Here is a 22436-nt window from a genome sequence, read left to right as displayed (position 1 = left end):
ACAGTCAAAAAACCAAAATGTGTGAAAACGGCCTATTTTTCTTCAAGTTCTAAAGGGTTAACCTCAATAAATGTGACACGTGTAAGGATAATTAAATATTTGTGGGATAAATATATGTGGGGATATTAAATGTTTTAAGTGTGAAACATCAACGCTGTTGCTTGGCCTGGATTATTTTAAATGAGAAGCTTCCGTCAAAAGATTGAATGTTCTTGTTGACTCGTGTATTCTCCACCCAACAAATCCCAAGGGAGATTTCTCTCTCTCTCTCTCTCTCTCTCTCTCTCTCTCTCTCTCTCTCTCGTTACAGCAGATCAGTTTTAATTCAAGATGGGGAGATGTTTCTATCTCCCTGCCCTTTTAATGCTCACGTCAGTTTAATCTATTCCCATTAATGGTTGAAGCAGCCTTTCCATCTCATATTTTCATTAGTTCTGACATTTGGGCAGCAGAGCCATCACAGGCTGTTACACTGCTACAAATGCTGAGCTAAACATGCTAAACGCTCCGGCATAATCTCCCGAAATCCACTTCAATGGAGAAAGCAAAATGCAGGGAACCCTACCACACTCTTCCCTATGTCCTTCTCGTCTTTCTCTTTCTGCTTTTTGCTTTATTTTTGCCCTCTCAAGCAGATCCAGATGTCGGATCTATCAACACCCTGTCTGCTGTGAGGAGTGTGAGTACGTGTATCTCGCAGCACAAGGCTACGCTCTTCTCAACCTCAGTGGGATTTCTCCCATCACACCTCGACAGAAAGGCAAAGCCGGAGTTTTGCTGAGAAACGGAGAAGTGTCATGGAAAAGTGTGTGGGTAACAGAATGGTGAGAGCGTGAAAGTTAGAAATGAAATGAAACAGTCTCTCTCCCTACTTACTCCATCTCACCCTTTTATGTTTTTTTTTATCAGGGAGATGCAGCAAAATGCAGCTTGTTTATTTGGTTTGATGTGTTCCTGTGTTAGCTGGTATTCTAGAGAAACAGCAGGTAAGCTACTGATATTGCCCTCACGCGGTACATCAATATTACAGCAGGAAATATAAAGACATATACATAAAGTTAAGGCTTTTAATTTTATTTTAGATCCCCTGTTCAGCGAATGTGTCCCCTGAACCCACAACCATCTGAAACGAATTTAAATTCATCGTAAAACACACAGGCACCATTTCTTACTTCCTGTCTCTCATCTTAACAGCCTCTTGTGAGAATCTAGAGGATATGTACATCATCAGGGCTTATTTCAGCAGGAGGGCCCTCATAAACATCGCTTTTCCTCCTCCACTGAAAAAGTGCAAGGAAATGCACTTTGGATAATTAGCCTCCCCTTCTTTTTCTCTTTCTCTCCCTCTCATCCTCTGTAAGACACAGCTGTCTGTTGCTGTTAGATGGTCTGTCCTCGTCCCACAGCTCGTTGGGGGGTGGACTAATGATGGAGGCTTTATAAGGAGGATGACCTTGGAACACACTTATTAGAAGTTATAAGACAGAGGTCTTTCTGGCTGTATTACAGCGGGAGAGGATCTTTTGAGAGGGCCGGTGGTGGTCGGAATAAGAGGTTTCGTGGTGTGCGTAGAGAAAGGAGGAGAGAGAGTGAGAGGTGTAAAAGAGAGATCACAAAGAAGAGATAAAGACGTCGGTTTTTCTAACCCATGCTGAGATGGACAGAATGATGGAGAGAGAGAAAATATGGAGAGAGCAGGGCGGTGTTGGCAGCATTTTTCAACATTGCCAGTGTATGTAGTACTGGGATAGAAATAGGCAAAACATAAAAGGGAGAATAAAAGGAAGGAAAGAAATAATACAGTGAGGAATATTTACCTAAAAGATATGGTATATACACAATTTACAATGTATGACTTAAAATAATAGATCACCCTTTGTTATAATGGTGGATTTTTGTACTTCTATTCATGGTGTCTCAAAATAGTACAGTTGAGTACACTTCGATCTTTTTAAAGGGATAGTTCACCCAAAAAATGTACATTCTGTCATCATTTACCCACCCTTGAATTGTTCCAAAACTGTAGAAAATTCTTTCTGATGAACACCAAATAAGATGTTTTGATGAATGTGGGAAACTAAACAGTCTTGGGCAGTCAGGTCAATAGTGCCCCAGAACTGTTTGCTTACAAACATACTTCCAAATATCTTTAGTTGTGCTCAGCAAAACAACAACTTGAGGGTGTGTAAATGACAGATTTTTTTTGGTTGAACTATCCCTTGAAGTTTGCCTTAAGAAGTACTTAAAACTATTTTTTAAAATATTAAGTACAAAAATAATGCACTTAAGTGTATTATAGAGCACTTTTTTACATGGGTGTGAAGGTTGGCAGAGGGAGTGAGAAAACGTATAAAATCATTACAGTCAGTAATGTTTTCTACAGTATTAGTTTTTATTAGATTTTTTAACTTTTACCAAAGTCTAAAGTTTTTAAATGAGCAGCTAGCGAGCAAGAAAGACAAACCGCAACTCATGTGTTCTAAATAAGGGTAAAGTACACATAATACAGTAACATCTCAGTTTGAGTTGGAAGTTGAAGTTCAAATAATAATGCAAATGTTAAATAATGTCCCCATTTGACTTATAAAGTGAAGGATTTATTTGAATAATTCAAATTCTGGCTTTTGTGAGTCAAATTCATTTTCATTTTTGTCCAATTCAAAAGCAGCTTAAGACGAATACTGTACGTTGTGGCAGTAGGAGGGAAGTAAAACCTGTGGTGTGTCTTTGACCAGTAAGAGCAGTGATTTAACAGTGAGCTTGTGTGTGTGTGTGTGTGTGTGTGTGTGTGTGTAGCGCAGCCTCCCTGGAAGTGTGTTTTGTCAAAGAGAGAAGTGCCGCGTGGCAAAAAGCTGTGATGATCGGCAAATACACGCAGAGTGAGTCGCCGATGGATTCTAAGATGATGCTGAAACCAGTAGCAGATACACTGTTGGCCAACATACACACGCTGCCACTTTGGAACCTGCCCATTTTTGAGAGTTTTTCACAAACAGCCATGACAACTCTTTTTCTTTTCCCTCTCTCCCACACACAAATATTTTGTTGCGCTGTTATGTTAAGAGGTACTGAGCCGCTGAGACTGAGCGCTGTGTTTTCATAAACAGGCGAAATCCAATCTGATTAGATTAGGGCGGATGTAAGCGAGAGGTCTGGGATTATAGGCCAGATGATAACACACGCACAGACAGATTATGTCGTGAGCAGCGGTTGGAATTTACTGTTAAAACCAGCTGCTGCTTCTAAATTTAGCCCGACAGAAAAAAGAACCCATCAGATTTTGACAGACCAAAACTGTTTAGAATGGAATATGGATGATTTGAATAAACATGACAGATTAGAATATAATATAATTAAACAGAACAGTAGAATAGTCGAGAATAAAATGGAACGAGATTAAGAAAAGAACAGATCCTATATACAATGCAACCTTACAGAAAGGAATACATTTTTTTCACCTAGAAAAATACATTTTAGGTATCTACTTAGCATGTCCACATTATTTCATTATACATTCTATTTCCCTCTTTTTGTGTGACTTTATGATTTGACATTTGGAGATTCATTTACATATCAATTACACTATTTTCCCTTTTTCTTCCTTCAGTTGCTTTCCTGTTTCCTTCAGCATCTTAATGAGCGAGATTCGCCTCCTCTTTTTTTGTGCCGCCGTGCCTGCGCCCAGCACGAGCCAGCGTACGTCACATGCACTAATCACTGCAGCTTCACTGGCAGAGACAGTGACAGGAAACATTCGCTGAATTGACTGGTGCGGTCGGGAGAAATGGCGACTGGGAAAACGCTTCCACCTAAATGAGATGTTGTTCCGTTACCGTCTGCTATCTGTTACGTTTCGATAGGTTCACAATCCCAGGTGAGGGTGACCTGGTAACTGACGAGGTACTGAGAGAACCTTGTGAGAGAACCAGCGCTGTGCCCTTGAGCGAGGGGCGCTGGCACCAGGGGGGACCATTCAGCAATTAGTGTAATGTGGATTGCTTTGGATGAAAAGTGTTTGGTAAACAACAGATAGGCGGTAACCTAACAACATGAACCCTAATGTAGATGCAAACAATAAGCCATACAATTCAAGCATGCATGTAAATACAGCTGTTGTGTGGTTTAGCTGATTTACACATTAATTTGAGTAACCTAATTAGAAAAATAATGTAACGACAACGTGAAAACAATTTAACCTTTAATGTTCACCTTTTTGCAATTCCACATTCAATTGCAATTTGCAACTGATACTATTTGGATTCTTACTTAAAAATGAGGATTCTTAGAAAACAGTGGAACTGTCAATTTGACATAATGACAAGTATGTAAAATAACGTTTAGTTTTATGTTTTAAATAGAGATGGCGGTGCAGAGGGCGAAGTTATAGATTGCTGTTCTGGTTACGACAATGCATTGTATAGTTTTTGCTTCCGATTTCTGTTTTTGTTTGAACAAAATATTCATTTTAAACAGGCACCTTGCACTTGTGACACATGACCGTGTACTTCATGGTTTATGCAAGTGTGGTCACCTACCTTAATAGTTTTGGTCTGAAGTCTGAGTCCATTTAACGTGTTGATGGCTTTCTCTGCATCTTTTGGGTCAATGTAGTTGACAAAACCATAGCCAAGACTCTGTCCTGTAATTGAGAAAAAACAGGGTAAAATAATGTGTTTAGAAATATTTAAATAACAGCGTGACACCATTATGAGACACCACAAACACTTTTTGATGTATGTAGCATTATTTTGAGTAAGTGTGACTGGTGTGTGTTTATGTTTCGATAGTGAGCATTAGCTGTAAGCCTCGGCTGGAAACCGCTGACAGAGTCTTTGGCAGAATTATTTTAATTTAACCTCTTCTAACAAGGCTCTCTTTAAGGCGAGGCAGCCATCAGCTGCTATTTGACTGCTGCTTCGACTAAAGGGCTGGGTGGTACTGCTATTTTCCCCACTTTCCTTTTGGCTCTTTAAAGATCTTGCCACACAAGTGCAGTGGAACTGGAGAACAGCGCTGCACTTATCCTCATTAATAGAAACAGACAGAGCTAAGTCCACAGCGTACACACAAAGTGAATCATAAATGCGAAACAGCGCTGCGCCCCGCACCAAACAAACACGAGCTGAAGCGCTGCGTATTCCACGGGTGCCCGAGCGGACAGCCTCACGCTGCCCTCGCTCCAAACGCTATGTCTTCTTTTTATTCTTTTTGGATTAAGAAGGATTACCAGTCCCTCTATCGTTCATTAAGAACTGTGAATCTGACAAAACGTAATACAGGACCATTCAAACCCTGACGCTGGTCTGACACGTGTTCCGGGGCTTTTAAAATATAACGAAAAAGGTGCAATCTGAGACGCAATTTTAAATTGAATGGAAATCTCTGTGGTGTTTATTGATAGGTGTTTTGTCATTTAAAATCACTTCTCCTAACCCAGTTGAATATGCGGATAAACTTATTTGTAAGTTGTAAGTTGTAGGTTGATTCGCTGAGTAAAGTCTCAACGTTGTTGTGCTTGTATTTAATGTTTCATCTATTTGTATTTAATGTATTTGTGTTTGGAAAACCTTTTCAATTTTTGGCAATTCCATATTGATAATATTGACATGGATTCAGTGATAGCTTGGTTTCTTCAAAAAACTATTCAGAATAAATAAAGCGGGAAAACAGGTGACGGAGTACAGATTTATAGAAATGATACATGGTCTTGGATAAACAATTTGTGTTAGACTTCATATTAAAATATGAAATCGAGTTGAATAGTTGATGACGTTCATGTGTATGGCTACGTGCTATGCTGAGCTCCTTAACTGAGAAACGTGTATGCTTGTGTGTGTGTGAGAGAGAGAAAGCAAAAATGGAAAGGTAAGTGTAAATGAAGTGCGTTTCCAAAGCGCTGTCATGCAGCGCTTCAGGGATGAGAACGGCTGTGGATAATGATACATTCGGAGAACACATCGAGAAAAGACAGACACTGAGAACTCTCTCTGCCTAAACTCCACTATCTCACTTCTGTTCCTCTCTTTGTCTGTTCTCTGCGTGGCCCAGAGCGTTTGGCCCCACGTTGGCATGCCCCGCATTGCCATTTTCATAGTGTGTGTGTGGGTGGTTGCGTGTGTAGGCATGATTGTGTGTTTGAGCGTACAATAATGGGTTCATAAAACAATCTCTTTTATAATGCCCCTTTGCCTGATGGCATTTCCATAACATCGCTGGAAGTGGTCCTTGCCTCCTTTGGAGTTCCTGCCTGAGGATAAGGTGAGGCCACACGAGACTACAGCTTCAGTCAAAGGGGTTCCACCCACCACCAGTGTAATGTACACACACAGACACACACACACGCGCACACATACAGCAGTGTGACTGAGGAGATCTCAGCAGGGGAACAGAAAAACACTTAAACACAATACACACACCTACACACACTTGGGTTCTAATGATCGTTGCCGAACTGAGTCATATTCTTAATATTTTGAGAAAACTAAGAGAATCCCTATGTGTGTTCATTAATTATTCATTTAAGTGCATGATTTCATTATTAGTCTTTGTAGTCTATGACAATACAAAGAATAAAATCCTCCTCCCTTAAAAGAAAAGAGGCTGCACGTTGTTTTGACAATCTCTAAGGGCCTTTTTTGGCAAGGCAATTATTTAGCTAATTTAATTTCCCTGCGAACAGACACATTAACAGAACCTTAAACCGATCCTCTCTATTAAATATCTCGTAGCTCATCTGTGCTCCGTAACAAAGTGCAGAGGCAAAACCTCAAAGAAAAGATGTAATACGTGCACGTTGCCCTGTGGGCTGACGTAGTCTGTCATAACACAAACTGTCTTTATAATACAACACCTGTAGCCAGGTAAACATAAGTGTAGATGCACAGAATGGTTCTTACGGACATGCAAAACCTCGTCCGAAATGTTCAAATGATTTTTGGAAAATTCACTAAATATTTAAATAATATGTTGTCATAGTTGACGCAAAACCCAGTGACAAACATAAAGGGTGACTAATAATAATGATTTCTATCTAAAATAAAAATGGCAAAATATAAAGATACAAGGTTTCAGAAGCACAGCAGCGAAATGCAGGTTTGAATGCTTAAAGTTAACATGTGCTATTCATAAATATAAATGAGCGCGAGCGGTTTTATTCAATTCAATATGCTGTTTTATTATATTCTGTGTGATTTCTAAAAATGTTTCAGAACGAGCTGATTGGAGCCGATCAGTGTCACAGCACAAGTGTCTTACACGAACACACACACGGTGCCTACTGGAGCCCCATGCAGTAAATGATGGAGAAAGACATTCTTTATTGGTAATGCATTTATAAATCTAACCCAGACGGGACGTTTAATAAAAGTAAAGTCATTTACAGTCTCTGTGCGATGGAATTTCATTATCATTGCAGCTCAACAAATGAAATATCACCCACAAGGGAAACGCCGTCATCCACAGAAATGCAAACACCGGCAGGGAACCGACAGGTCAGTGACAAAAACAAATAAAGAAATGTACATTTTTGTCCATAATGCTGTTTTATTATTAAATTCATGCAGATTCGCATTGAGTTCCATGTTTCCAGTGTGTTTAGAGAAATACAGAATCTGCGTGTATGAGTTTCGCATAAATTCAAGCTAGTATTATCGCCGACACACAGCAAATTATTTTGTTTTCTCTTGTTAAAGAAACTAAATGTGTGCTATCTACAAAATGTAGATCTTTAATGCAATTCTAACACATCAGTTCCATACATATGCGTAGCACATAAGGCAAATGCACAGAGTACATAAAAGTGTATTTGGACAAACATATGTGCTTCAGACACCTACACAAAGAATATAAAATATCTATTCACACAACAAGATCATGTACCCACGCAGAGACAAAGCACGCACAAACACAATCTCTTCAGCGCAGTCAGGGTTACCTACAATGGATGGCAGTGTAGGTACCAGAGAAGGTTATGGTCAGGTCTGCCTCATGAATTCATTAATGAGGAAAGTAAGAATCACACAGAATGTTTCATGGCAAATGCAACGCTCTGCTACTCGGCATCATACCTATCCTGTAAATGTTTCATACAGTGTTTGATCTGCAGAAGCTGATAACCATTTGCTTTAACTCTTAAAGAAAATTATCTTTATCAGCCATGAAGAAAGATTATCGATAAACACAAAACAAAACGTAAAAACAAACAAATCAGCATTCGGAGCCTATTAGAATCACGCACTAAACATCAACTGACAAAGCAAAAGAGAATTACCTCTATGCTGTTTAATTAGTATAATGGTTACATTAACTTATGTATTTTAATTGTCAATTACAATCGCAAACTGAAATGATGCATTGCGCTTTTAATGAGCTTTTAATGAGTGTGGATTTCCATTTTTCCAGCACTCTCTGTTCCCCAGCAGGATAGATGTGCGGTTAAATTTGGAAACGTCGCAAAGGCTTTTTCAAAGACAATGCTTAACACCAATTAAAAGGATATTTTTCACAAATAAACAGCTTATGACTATTAGTGTGTAGGCTCCTGATGGGTTTTTCATTGCGATGGGACACGACAGAGGCAGGAGCGTTATTGTAATGCGAGAATGCTCGATCGAGACCGAAACTCTGTTCCAAGACCTTGGGAGTGCCTACCTACTGCCTGTCTACTTCCTACACAGCCATCCAAACCATCATTGAACATCGTAAGTGACTGATTTGGATCGCTCTACATCTCCTCGCAGCACACAAACAGCACCCAGCATGGTGTTCACATCTGGCTAAGGTAATGACACATTGCTCCAATATTAGGTGAGTGCTTTTCGTAATTGAATGTAGTATGTAATAATCAGCTTTGTGTAACCCAATGCATTGTGGGATTGCCTCTATAAAGAATACATGTGAGGATGTATTAGAATAGGGGAAAACAAGCCGTCTTATAAGGCAGCATAATTTATGTTGCCAACCTTTTGAAATAGCCTTTGTGTCAGGAATGTGCTTATGATGTCTAAAATGTTTACCCCCATAGGCAGCGAACTAATTTAATTTATGCAATACATCGGTGTATTGGTAAACTGTATATGTGTGATTTTTCTATATGTCAGTCTAATATGTTTTAATTCTAGGAAATATGATGCACAATGTGCACAGCTCTGAGCTTGTTGGCATCTTTGTGAACCCATGGGTGCTGGATTTGTGCGCGAGAAAAAATATTGACATCCCCAGAGTCACAATCTCCCAGAGCGTCTGTCCACTTTTCTCCCGTAATCGGCGTCAACATCTGTACCATAGCGAGGATGAGGATGATGAGGAAGAGCAGACGTAAGCCGCCCCCTCTCTTGGTTCCTTGACGCTCTGAAACGTTTGAGGAACATGCTGATTTATATGGGACAAATGAGATGTTTCTCTCTCCACTAAATTGAGGCTGTTTGGAGTGGCAGGCTCCATTTGAAGAAGCCCTATTTGAACCATTACGCCTCGTCCCCTAGCAGCAGGAGCTGGAGTGTGTGAGATGATAAAATGAGTGTGTGTCCGGTGGGTGTCCTCTCTCTCTCTCTCGCTCTCTCTCTCTCTCTCTCTCTCTCTCGCTCTCTCTCTCTCTCTCTCTCTCGCTCTCTCACACACACACACACACACTTGCTTTTGACTTCACATTACACATCATTTATAAAAATTCTACACACGTTCCTTAGTGCTCAACGTGATTTATCATCAAAGCTCTGCGCATGAAAGATGTTATATTTGACTGATTTTCGCTGTTCTACTGCTTGGCAGTCAGCTAAAAGTCTTCGTGCTGGATCCTCGCTAATTTCTCCCTCTCCGCACATCAATTGTTGATACATAATTTAAAGGCCCAGTGCTTTCATTGATTGAAAATGAGATGAACATTGTAGCAAACACAACACTGCCTGCAGCAACACGCTCCCCTCCGAACCCTCCGGCAGCCATGTTGTGCCGACAGTTGCAGTTCCCTGAGCTCGAATCGGGCGGAAAAGCAGAAAATAGCATTCACGCGGTAGAGAAAAGCACCAGAGATGCGAGATGACAGTTGTACGAGCGCTTGATGCTAACACACCTTGATTTCGTGAAGCTCTCTGGCTACGAAAGCGGAAATCTGTTTGGTCAGACTTAAATTTAGTCACATTTGGGACGTGGAAGGCTGAAAGAAAGGAAGGACAAAAAACCATTTCAATTTGTCAAAACAAATGTATCACTGCTGTTGCCGGCCTGACATTTTGCCGTTGTTGCTACAGCATCTTGGGACACGGATGGATCCCCGCAGTACAAGACATTTCAAAGACATTTTCATTCCATGTTAAGGGCGTTTTACATGGTATGTGGTGAGCGGGTAATGTTGAATATGATGTTGTCGTCTCTCTTGTGTACAGGCCTCTTAAGTGTAATGAATATGGTATGTTTGTGAGGTGACGTTTTGGAAAATACTGGTGCGTGAGTCTGCTGGAGTGGCTAAAAACAACATTAATAAGATAAAACAGCAATTGCTTCTTATTAAAAATGAAAATTCTGTCATCATTTACTTACCTTCTTGTCATTTCTAACCTTTGGCAGAACACAAAAAAAGATATTTTGAAGAATGTTGGTAACTGAACAACGGCGGTACCCATTGACTTGCATAGGTTTTGTGTCCATACAATAGAGGTGAATAGTTTCTGCCATTGTTTGGTTACCAACATTCTTTAAAATATATATTTTTTGTGTTCTGCAGAAGAAAGAAAGCCATACAGGTTTGAAATGACAAGAGGGTGAAAATGATGACAGAATTTTCATTTTTTGTTTGAGAAATTTATATAAGAAATGCAGGTAAACTGGGTTAACCATGAATAGAACTGAACCTTAATAAATGTGTCTGGTTTGCAGACATGAATTCCAGGAGGGAACTATATCTTTCCGAGTACAAAACAGCAGCATGAAACCTCAAGCCTTTGTTATTTCTGACCACATAAAAATGAAATGCTTGTAGATTTGATAAAACCACTTCTGGTTGGTCAATGACATAGCAGCGGCGTGAAAGATAAACTAGCCATATCTTGCGCGTCGCTTGGCGATTGGAGAGATTTCAACAGACGGCAGGTTTGTGCTCATTAGTTCCTTTCTCTCCTGAACCGGATACTTGCAGTTACCGCATTCCATTTAAAACAAACTTATTGTTATATTAATGGCAGCTGTAAACACACAGCATCTGACTTCACGTCACATTAGGACTTGTATAATGTCTGAAGACGCCAACTTATGACTTAATGACTTTCCTAATTAGCTTAGTGATATGCTATCAAAAGAGACAAAAGCCGACTGAAGTGTAATTAGATAATGTAAGGTGCAATGAGATAAGTCTCTGTTCTAAATGCTGTTTATCATTGCATCTAATAGCCTTAATTCAAGCCATTTGTACATAAAACACTTAAGGGCTGCCTAAGTGCTCTCCCAGACAAAAGTATCATTCTGATTGGATTTGCATTAGAGATTCATATTTCGCTAAGAGCTCGCGTAGACCCATTAGCTCACCTGACCTCGTGTAAACTTAAGGCCTGTTTCCGTACATACCGCCCTGCTGGTTTTGTTATCAAATTGCTGTATGACCGCATTTAAAGTTTTGGAAAGTAAGCAATGCACTTTTGCCGTTTATTGAAACTCGCTCCCTTGTAAACCCTATACTGTAAATCCATCTGAAACAGCGTGTGTTTTTGCTGTGGCAGGCTGGCGACAGCTGGAAGACACAGGAATCTCCCACCCCCGGTTCCCCCCTCTGCTGTGCTGGAGCCCGCGGCGTGTTGGCGTGTAGCCTGCAGTGTGTGGGTTGTCTGGGAGGAGTACGCATGTGGGAACGAAAGGAGCCCCTGTAAATCTGGGACACCCCAACGAAGCGACGTCAGACCCCGCATTAGATGACAACGCTGGCAGCCACCCCAGGGATTGCTGAAATCCCACGCTCTCTTGGAACTGCTGGAGCTGCACGAAGCCAGCGGCTAATGCCAAGCTAACCGCAAGGTAATGTTTGTGACTAACCTCACCGGCACTTCGCGGGCTGCTGTTATGAAACCAAGAGTTCCGACTCCAAATTCTGATCACGTTCAAAGCCGCTTTTAAATGCAGATAAACCCGTGACCGTGCGGTCTGTATTAATGTGCCAATTTGCTTCATTGCTTGGCAACCCTACCCAAGCTAGATTTATATTACTCTGTGTTTATGTAACGTTTTTTTCCCCAGATTATAATAAATAATAATATTTAATGATTTTACCATGGGTTACAAAAATGTGAAAAGAGGAACTCAAGTCCACAACTTTACATAACCCAATAGGAGGAAAATAGCCTTCTGTGAAAGAAAGAGGATGATTGGTTTATTTCTGTGCCCATGTTTGTCAGTGGAATTGGGATGGAGACAGTGAGTGCATTGTCAAACAATGTAAATGAGGTCTGAATGTTTTACCCTAAATAACTTATCACTTACTTGTTTACTGGAGGCTGAATGTGGAACACATCACACCGCCGAATTATGAGAAGTTCACGTTCTCTGCAGATACCGCAGTTGCTCATTGCCGCTATTCTATTTAATTTTCTCCCACTACCAATTTCACCTGGGTGATTGCGCTGTTTAGATCCCACACAGCATTTTTGTCTCGGTTTAATTTGGCCTTATGCTGTTTTAAACAGGACATGACAAAACACGGAAAGCAAATCATGTTTTATTTCCACAGCGTCAGACTGTATGCTAAGCGTGTTTGACATGGAGGTTTTCTACATGTTCGTATCAGTCTAACACTTACTGAGGGGTTGCAAACCTCAACATGCTTCTGCAAACATCAAGCACGATGAATTTTTCATGCTAATACATCTGCTTTTCCCTGCAGTTTTTAGTCAGTTTGATGGTGGTCAGCCTTGGTGGGTAGCTTAATTTGCCTAACCTGCCACACTCAGTGTACAGTATACTTAAACCAGCGTGACCGTTCTAGGCCGGTTTCTGTGGTTTGCGTTTAGACCGATGGGTTTAGAATATTCAGTGTCTGATGTAATCAAACTGCAAAATTCAAATCTTCTCTTCCTAAGCGTTTGGCATTTCTATGTATGTATGTATGCTCGCATATAACTCTTAGCCCCTCTTGTATGCCACGTGACTGCGTGATGTACCCATGCCCTAATGGAACTGTTTTCTGATATCTTGAGGGATAAAGAGCTGGTCAGGAAAGAGGTCAGTATAGAGACATAAGTCATATATGTTTCTGTACTAATGTCAGCTCAGCGTGACTCGAAGGTTAGCGTGCGCTAAGCTTGGCAAAAAACAACGGACGCCACGTTCAGATCGGCAGCGTGACAGATGGTTGGGTGTGAGGCGCAGGAGCGGGTTGTGTACCTGAACAAGCAGACTCACAAAGCAGACGGGCTCTTTGATGTAAGCTACATAAGTGTTAAACACAGAGTGAACCGATAGCAGCACCGCAGTCTCTGCCAAGCCATTAAATACCAACAATAGCATCCGTGGACTGGACAAGAAGGGGAAAATAATGAAGCAAAATGGCAGGCGAAAAAGCAGGCTGCGAGCGATAGCGTTCGAGTTTCTGCTACACGGGGAGAGGCCCGGGCCGCAGGGGAGGGTGACGTGAGAGGGGTTGGCGCCGTTTCTCAGAAGCCATTTTTAATCGTGCGGTAATTATTTACTGCTTGAGGAATATGAACAGAAGATTATGTACGTTTCCTTCCCCCTCCTCATCAAATGGAAAATCACAGACGCAATCAATTCACGAGCCCGCCTCAATGTGTTCTTTTCCCGCCATATCATTATAAACACAATCGTGTTCATTTTCACGCAGAAAGGAATCCGGCAAGCCGGAGAGACTGACAAGTATCCAATTCTTTTCCTCGTCGAACCGCTGCTCAATCAGGCTTTCCGTTTTTCTTTGTGTGCTGATAGCCAGAAGCGTTAACACTTTCTTAATGTATTCCATTAAATGTTTTCATTCAATATGCTTCCTGGCTCACAAGAAAATCACCTTCACTCCCCATGGGCTGTGTGTTTATCCTCACTATTAGTAGCGAACAGGGTGTTGCTGAGAAAGCAGCGCTGGGCTGGGGTTGTGTGCATTTTGAGCAGGGGATTTTTAGCTTGACTCGAACCTTTATAAACAAAGGCTTTCCGCTAAGTTAGCAGCATAACCATCTGCTTTCTTCGGCATCTCAACACAGTCCTAGCCGTAATGACTTCTGAAATGCTTTCCCCACTGTGTGATAAATCCGTTTCTGCTGACAGTTTACATAATCGCTGATAAATATTGGCCCACCGTTTTTTTTTATTCACAGAGTATACAGGAATAAATTATTCCCTGGTTTATTTTGTGCAAGGAATCCACCAAAAATGCAAGATTCTGTTCATTTTCTGTGTGTGTTTACAACAGTTTATGATAGTGTTTTTAATGTTTGTATTCTTGCATATGCGGGGGTTTCTTTAACTACAGGTGTTTTTAGAACTCAGGGGTGGATTTTTCATTAAGAAATCATAAAAATATGAATTTTCAATGTTTTTTATGTATATTTCTTACATATTGGAACTGTTCCAAAGTTGCCACCAAATACCAGATCAAGACCAAATCAAGGTAAATATCACCAATTGCAGTCATTTCCAAATAAACTGTAGTTTGAATAAATTATCCAAAATGTGAATAATAATGACGAAAAGTGAAATGTGAAAACTATATTTTGGGGAAAGATTTGTATCCATAAGTGAGCAAAACCTGACAAATCTTGACAAACCTGACAAAACCTTATTTGTGAAAACACTATAAAATATGTGTCTATGGAATGTCCTCATTTAGACAGATGAGTAAACGTGCGTTGGTATATAAATTATGTACAATTTTTACATAAAGTCTACGAAAATAGCTTTAGCAAGACAAACAAACAAACAAAAAAATGTAAAAACATCTGTCATTGTTGTTCTTCCTCCTGAACCATTATGATCAAATCTTTTTAAAAGCATAATAAATGCTTATTTAAAAGGTGTTGGGAAAAAACATTTGTTTGTTACAGTTCAGGAGAAAGAACAAAAATGACAAAATTGTCCCATCATGCATGTAGCTCCACTGCTGGACATTGTTAATAGGCCAATTCAAAGAGTAAGAGCCTATAAAATATGATTTAAGTTTCATTTTTCATAGTGCACAGTGCCATCCATGTATCTATGACTATATTAAATAAAATAGACTCTTTAAAAATAAAGGTGCTTAAAAGGTTTTGCCATAGAAGAACCAATCTTGGTTCCACAAAGAACCATTCAGTCAAAGATTCTTTAAAAAAAACATCACTTTCTTACCTTTTTTTCGCCACAAAGAACCTTTTGTGAAATAGAAAGGTTCTTCGGACGTTAGAGGTTCTTTAGGGAACCATTTAGACAAAAAAGGTTCTTCTATGGTATCATGAAGCATCTTTATTTTTATTTTAGTGTAGTGAACCTCCTCAGAGCTCTTGCACAGCCACAGGTCAAAAGGAAAAAAAATAGTCGAGTATGCATAAACACAAAAGTGTAAAATAGGGAATGAAAGGATGGATAAATAATCCAGGGTAGCACTTGGGCAAGCTGCGTTCACCTGGGTTTGGCAGGACAGGGGAACGGTAGTTGTGGCAAACGGTTCTTCGCTGCATTGTGTCTCATCAAAGCTGACAGGAGCGGGGGAAGCAAAAAGAAAGAAGAGGAAGCCTGTCTATTACGCCGCAAAGGCCCAGCGCTTCTCACCTTGTCGAGGGAGCCGTCTGTAGCTTTTCAACTCCCGTGTAAAAGGTTCTTGTACGTCAAAATTCTTTGAAAAGCTGAAAAGTGACTTCTCGTCGACGTCTGTACCCTATAGATGAAAGCCAAACTTGGTCTCACAAAGACAGATCTGGTCAAATATTATGACAGCGAGTTGCAGATATGATCTGTGATGGCTGCAATCTATTTTGAACCTCAGATGACAGCTACTGATGGCAGTAGACAGACTTTGCAGCGGCATAGCTCTCTACTTTACAATAATCAGGAAGCGATTTGTAAGCTTAAAATTCTGAACTAGGAAATTGCACCCCTGGGAGGTCAGTGCAGAGAAAGCTGTACGGGGAAGAGCAGTTTATGATGCGTTATGTGTTCCTCGGTCTAAACGGTGAGCGGTCTGGATACACAAATCAAGGCATCTTATTTTCCCCAAACTTATCGTATTCGACAGCTAGCAATTTAATAAAACATGTTTTTATTCGGTGTATGTGATGTAGTCCGAAGACTTTGGTGAATTTCCCACATGTAAACATACAGACTGCAAAAGGAGCATGTGATAAATATCATGAAGACGTTTCAAATGACGATTCTCTTGCCTGACCATCTGACTGCTTGGCAATGAAATCCTACAAATCCTGTGGTCATGAGCCAAGAGACTCTCACTCTCTCTCTTTCTTTCTCTCTCTCTCTCACTCCCTCTCTCCTTCCTTTTGTCTAAAAACCAGTGGCTTTAGGCCTGGCCCTTTTTTAATGAGATTATCCAGAGCGAAGTGTCACTAAGTAGGATATAAAATGGAGGCCATTATCTGGCATTATCTCTGAGCAGCCTCCCCATCCATCTGCTTACCACCCACATAGTCACTACGGTGGGATTAGAAGTCTGATTAGCAGGGGAGTGCTGCCTTAACACCTCTGGGTCTCTCTGTGTTTCACTTTATTTTTTCCTTTGGGCTCTGTAAACAAATATAGGGGCGGTTTCCCGGACAGGATTTAAGCCTAGTCCCAGACTAATTTAAATGTTTGAGGTGTCTTAATCGAAAACAACTTGAACGGACATATCTTAAAATATATCAGTGTGATTGTTTTGTCTTAAGATGCCCACCAGTAATGTTTTTTTGTAACATATGTTTTTAAAAACAACTTAAATATCCTAATTTAACCAAGGCCTAGTCCTATTTTAAACTAATCCCTGTCCTGGAAACCTCCCCATTGTGTTTACAGAATAGCCCTGGAATTGCTGTGTGACCTGATACAACGATGTTCAACAGATCCAACCCAGTGACTGGGATAACTTTAGTGTAAGCAGCAGGGTTATTATAGTTTACTAAAACAAAAAACTATTTAAATATTTCTGTTAATTGAAATCAAACAAAATATTTGCTTAAATATTATTTGAAAAACAAAAATTAGAAATGTTGCCTATAAACTACATTTACATTTAGTCATTTAGCAGACGCTTTTATCCAAAGCGACGTACAAATGAGGTAAACATAAATAAACTATATAATAAACTATAAATAAATAATAAACTGACAAAAGCATGTGATAAATTTGCTAAAAAATAAAATTAACATGATAATTAAAACTATAAAAATAAGGGTAATTTAAATATTAATAAAACTACGATAAAATATAAAACAAAACTTTAATAACTAGCATAATTTTAAGAATGACTAAATGTTAAATGCGCTCTCATTTGTAAGTTAGTGTAAATTAATGTAAATATATGTATGAGGTATGAGTTGTTCACCTTAAAAAAAGTTACATTTTCAATGATATAATAATGTATATATTTCAATTTTATTTTGCTTTCCCTTATGGAGTGTAAAATGTAGAAATAAATGACTAATTTGATCTGTTAGTTATGGAAGCATGTTGGTTGCTATTTTCAATTTGAAATGCAATACGCAAAATGGCAATTCAGTATGTACTGTAAAATGACAATGCAATTGTGTATTTAAATATACATTTTAAATAACATATGTGCAACATTATGGATATTTTTAACGCTCTTTAAGTTGCAAAATTAAAATGAAAATGCATTCCCCGGATTGATTGTATTTGCATTTACATTTATGCATTTGGCAGACGCTTTTATCCAAAGCGACTTACATTGCATTATCCTATACATTTGTTTCTAAGTATGTGCAATCCCCTGGGGTCGAATCCACGACCATGGCGTTGTTAGCGCCATGCTCTCACCACTGAGCTACAGGAAATTATATATGTTTAAGATAGTCAAGCAAAACTGTAGCAAAATGAAAATTCAAATGTTATTTTCCCTAAATGCATTAACATTAGCAGGTTGAACATTTGGGATTGCATTTTCATTTACCCACAGCGCGTTGGGTGTTGCAAAATTCGTGAAGGCGGTTTAGAAAAACAGGTGTTTTTTCACGTGGATGGATCGCGTTTGTGATTGTACAGTTAGTTACTGAAGAGTGGTCTCACAAAACGACCATTTCTGAACGATTGAATGAAAATATTTTTGAGAAAAAAGACAATAATCGAAATACTGAATGTGTTCATGATGAAAACGCGTATGAGAAAGTCAACTTATAGTGATTATGAGACATTCAACAGGCGAGCTCACCGCTTGATAAGGCAGAGAATCCTCTACGAGATGTTCTAGCAATGTAGCTACTAGTTCTATCGTCTACAGACATGTAATAATCTTTTTAAGCTAATTAATCAATTTTTGTCTTTGTGCTCCAATTCATGTGCATGCGATTTAATGTTTTTATCAGTTCTGCATCCGCACATCCATGCACGTAACGAGCGATGTTGGCTCCGCCTTCACACAATGACGCTGTACCGGGGAGGAGTCGTGGCCAGCTCGAAATGCATTTTCAAGTCCACATTGAATTTTGTAACACCCAACGCGCTGTGTGTAAATGAAAATAAAATCCCAAATGTTCAACCTGCTAATGTTAATGGATTTATGGAAAATAACATTTGAATTTTCATTTTGCTGACTATCTTAAACATATATAATCAATCCAGGGAATCCATTTTCATTTTGAAAGTTAAAGAGTGTTAAAAATATCCATTTAAATAACACATTATAACTAGTGTAGGAACTGACAAATGTAATTGATATAATTGAATTTTTATTTTCATTTTGCACTTAATGTTGCGCATATGTTATTTAAAGTGTATATTTAAATACACAATTGCATTGTCATTTTACATACTGTATTGCCATTTTGCGTATTGCATTTCAAATTGAAAATAGCTACCAATATGCTTCCATAGTTAGTCTCTTTTAATCCATAATATCCAAATCCAACTAAAAATTTTTTGTCTAAAACCATCAAACCATTATAATCCATTTCAAGCATTTTTGTTCCCAGCAGAGTAGCTCTCTACTGTCTCTACACACATTTCTCCGTCCTATCATTTTGCCCTTTTGCATTTCCCCTCTTTGTTAGTACCTGTGATTTTGTCTCGAACCAGCTTGCAAGACTCGATCTCGCCGATGCTGCCGAAGAGGCTGCGGAACTCCTCCTGGGTCATGTTCTGGGGCAAGTAATTGACGATCAGGTTAGTCTTGCTGTCGTCATTAGAGCCGGTCTGCATGGGCGAGGGGCAGCTGCGACTGTTGCTGGAGGGACCGTTGGCTGTGGCGGAGTTCGGCCCGTTCGTCACCTGAGGCTCCATGTTGCTGATTATCTGCGGAAAGAATGGACGGTTGAAGGACGCGACAAAACATATTCTTCTTACAACAGATTTACTGATTTAATATTTGCAATTATATAAACTTTTTGGAATTAGTGGTATAATCTGTCATACACGACTGAGATTGCGACATCTTTTATCCGGGAAAAACTCACCGAATCTAAATAATACAATGCATGACACACTTACAGGAAACTGTTTATGCATTCTAGACTTTCAGTAGCTTTCTTCCCACCCCACCACCATCACCTCCTCCACACTCTATCGCTGATTTTTTTAGATTGGTTGTGCATTTTGATGGTTTGCTTAACTTGACAGGGTAACAACGTGAGCCCTTCAGCATAGAGCGACTGTCATGGCAAACAGCGTTTGCCACCGGTTTAGCCGTACGCTTTTAAGAGCGGATGTTTGAAGAGTAGTGCGCTGGCCCTGGGGAAGACGGAACAGAGAAGGGCCCTAGACTGTGCTGCTTTTCAGCCTCAAACTTTTTATTTCAAGACGATTTCACACTGCAGCTAAATGTATTCATCCATTTGCATAAAGAATGTTTGTGCGCACGCATGCGTGTTTAATTTTGTCGCTCGACTCTGTTTGAGGGGGTTGGTTGACATCTCGAATCGTGTCATATTCTGATTGTCAAGAAGGTTGGAGATGCGCATACGTGGGGGGTGGGCAAATCTTTACGGTTACATGCCTTAAAAGCAGCACTCCGTGAAATGTTACGTCAGTCAGAGGAGCACGTTCACATTAGCTTTAACACCTTTTATAACACATGAGTCTAACCTTCTCGGACTGTCTGGATGGCCTCTCCAAAGTCTAAAGACAACAGCATCGTGCCACGTCGTGATGGGTGATTTCACTAAACCAGCGTGCCAATTTTGTGTGCGGTAATTCAGCGCAAAAATGAGCCTTATTTACTACCCACAATGTTTTTACTGTTTTTACACTATGTAATTGGGTGACAATTAAACTGTAAATAAAGATGGTTAAAACAGCAAGCGTAGCTAGATTTTTGTAAGTCAACTACATTAATTCATGATCTTTTCTTCCTCTCTTACTAGATTTGGTGCAATTTAGATCAAGATGTGCAATGAAAATGAAGCAAAAGCCCTAATGTTTCCTGCTGATAGATTCAAGAGTTCGAAATAATAGAGATGGGTGAAGAAAAAAACGGATCTAAGCTGAAATTCCGCTGGTGCTTATTTTTAGCTATTCAAAAAGATACTCCTCATCTGCACTTCAATTCTCTTTTATCATTGTGGGCATATTTAGAAAGGCTATTGTTTGCACTCTCTGCTTTTTTTAGAAACAGTATTGTGCAATGTATTACAATAAAAAAGATGAAAAAGGCAATTTACTTGTATTGCTGTACAGTATGAACAAAAATATCCATCAAAGCCATCAAAAGCATTATTAATTGCAATGTTTCTCTGTTCTAATTGTTCTTTAAATTTAGCATAAAATCAGTTTTCTGTTTTCTTTCTTAATGTTGCATTTTTGTGTTTTAATCATTAATTTGTTTTTCAGTTGATGCCACTAAAACAGAACAGGTTTGTCTTCAAAATATCAAACTATTTCCTGATTGATAAAAATAGATTCATGCCAGATATTAGCTATGATAGATTCACTGGCTACTACAGCAATGGCACCATTCTAAAGTTAAAAGGCATAAATGCAGACAATGCAGTTTCCCTTTCGAGAATTAGTTTTTGGATCAATTTCTTTGCTTCTGTTTTTAGTCTTTGTATATGTTCGCCTTTTCCGATGTGACAGAAAAAAGCTGTCTGTAGCCCATAGAAGGCCCATCTGCAAAGCTCTCAGGATATGCATGTAAATGGCATATGCATGGATCCTGTGCAGTGATTCTATGCAGCAAAGAGGCATAAAGCGTCACAAAGGGACAAAATAGCCATCACCGCAGCAGGTCTTGATTGGTGTGTATTTACATGTTTACTTGCGTGTGTTTTCCTGTGTGTATGTGTGCAGAGAACTTATTAAACCTGTTAGCCATTTCTCTCAGGAAAAAAATAAATGTTCAAATCTCATGGGATAAGACCTTTGAATATTCTGAAAAAGAAACTGATGAAAGTAGACATCTTTCATTCTGGTTTCAGGGACATGTTGTGTTTTTCGATGGCCAATTAAAGAGCCCTTCCTTTCCAAAACCTTCCCCAGCACTTAAATGCTGCCTTATTATTTTCCTGAACTTGAACTCTTCTTGTTGTTATACTGAGAAGGGCAGTTGTTTGTTTGCATATGCAGTATTTTTTTCTCAGAAGCTGACGGGTCAGTATAGCAGTCAGTATAGTTTTTTTAGTTGATTAACTTGTAGATAAAACGAGATTGAAAGAGTGAATTACAAAAATTAAGAAATGAATAAACACCCAGTAAACACAATTGTAATGAAGTAGAAGATAGGTTACCAGATAGAATGCCATTCTGATAAGGCAATAAAGATTAGTTATATATGTTCATGCTAACCCCTCAGCTGGGGCTATTTACACAATACAGCACAACCTTGAGGGTCTTAACGCTGAATTTTTTTTAACTACATACGAAAAATTTCAACAAATTTTAAGCACCAGCTTTTAGTCCCTGATATAGTCCTTGACAAAGTGGAATGATATTAAATTTTATATCAGTAAAATTTACATTAGCTAGATAAGATCTTGTTTCCGTTAAAATATGTGAATCCAGCTAAAGTCATTTTTTGTGATTTACAATTTTCTATATAATCATCCTACATGAAAAGTGCATTCTGTGAACTTATAACTTTGATGTCTTTAATATTTACTGAGTAAGACCACATCAAAGATTGAAATCATAGTGAAATGAATGCTTGAAATCAAACTTTGATACTAGTTATCTCAAAATTAGATTTTTTGACGTTAGCCTGGTTTTCACAGACTGGGTCACATAAAGAATATTTTTTTCATTTTTGTGACCATCTTCTCTTTGACAGGTGCAGTGATTTCTGCAATGTTGCTTTAAGTTAACCACCAAATTAGACC

At 39.2% G+C, this 22436-nt stretch overlaps 1 protein-coding gene across 7 annotated transcripts in view; it reads right to left on the bottom strand.

Moving 5' to 3' along the window:
• elavl4 (ELAV like neuron-specific RNA binding protein 4) overlaps positions 1-22436 on the bottom strand; it is an 83279-nt gene that overhangs the window by 22391 nt on the left and 38452 nt on the right. For all 7 annotated transcript variants that reach the window (XM_057355980.1, XM_057355979.1, XM_057355977.1 and 4 more), the window contains 2 exons: positions 19182-19419; positions 4536-4639 (listed from right to left, as the gene is read on the bottom strand). In XM_057355980.1, coding sequence (XP_057211963.1) covers positions 4536-4639; positions 19182-19419 — 342 coding nt within the window. The remainder of the gene's footprint in view (positions 1-4535; positions 4640-19181; positions 19420-22436) is intronic.

The sequence above is a fragment of the Triplophysa rosa genome, linkage group LG17 (genome assembly GCF_024868665.1).
Source record: "Triplophysa rosa linkage group LG17, Trosa_1v2, whole genome shotgun sequence".
Classification (NCBI taxonomy): Eukaryota; Metazoa; Chordata; class Actinopteri; order Cypriniformes; family Nemacheilidae; genus Triplophysa; species Triplophysa rosa.
Note: the sequence above shows the minus strand (reverse complement) of the source record. Positions and strands in the feature narration are given on the sequence as shown.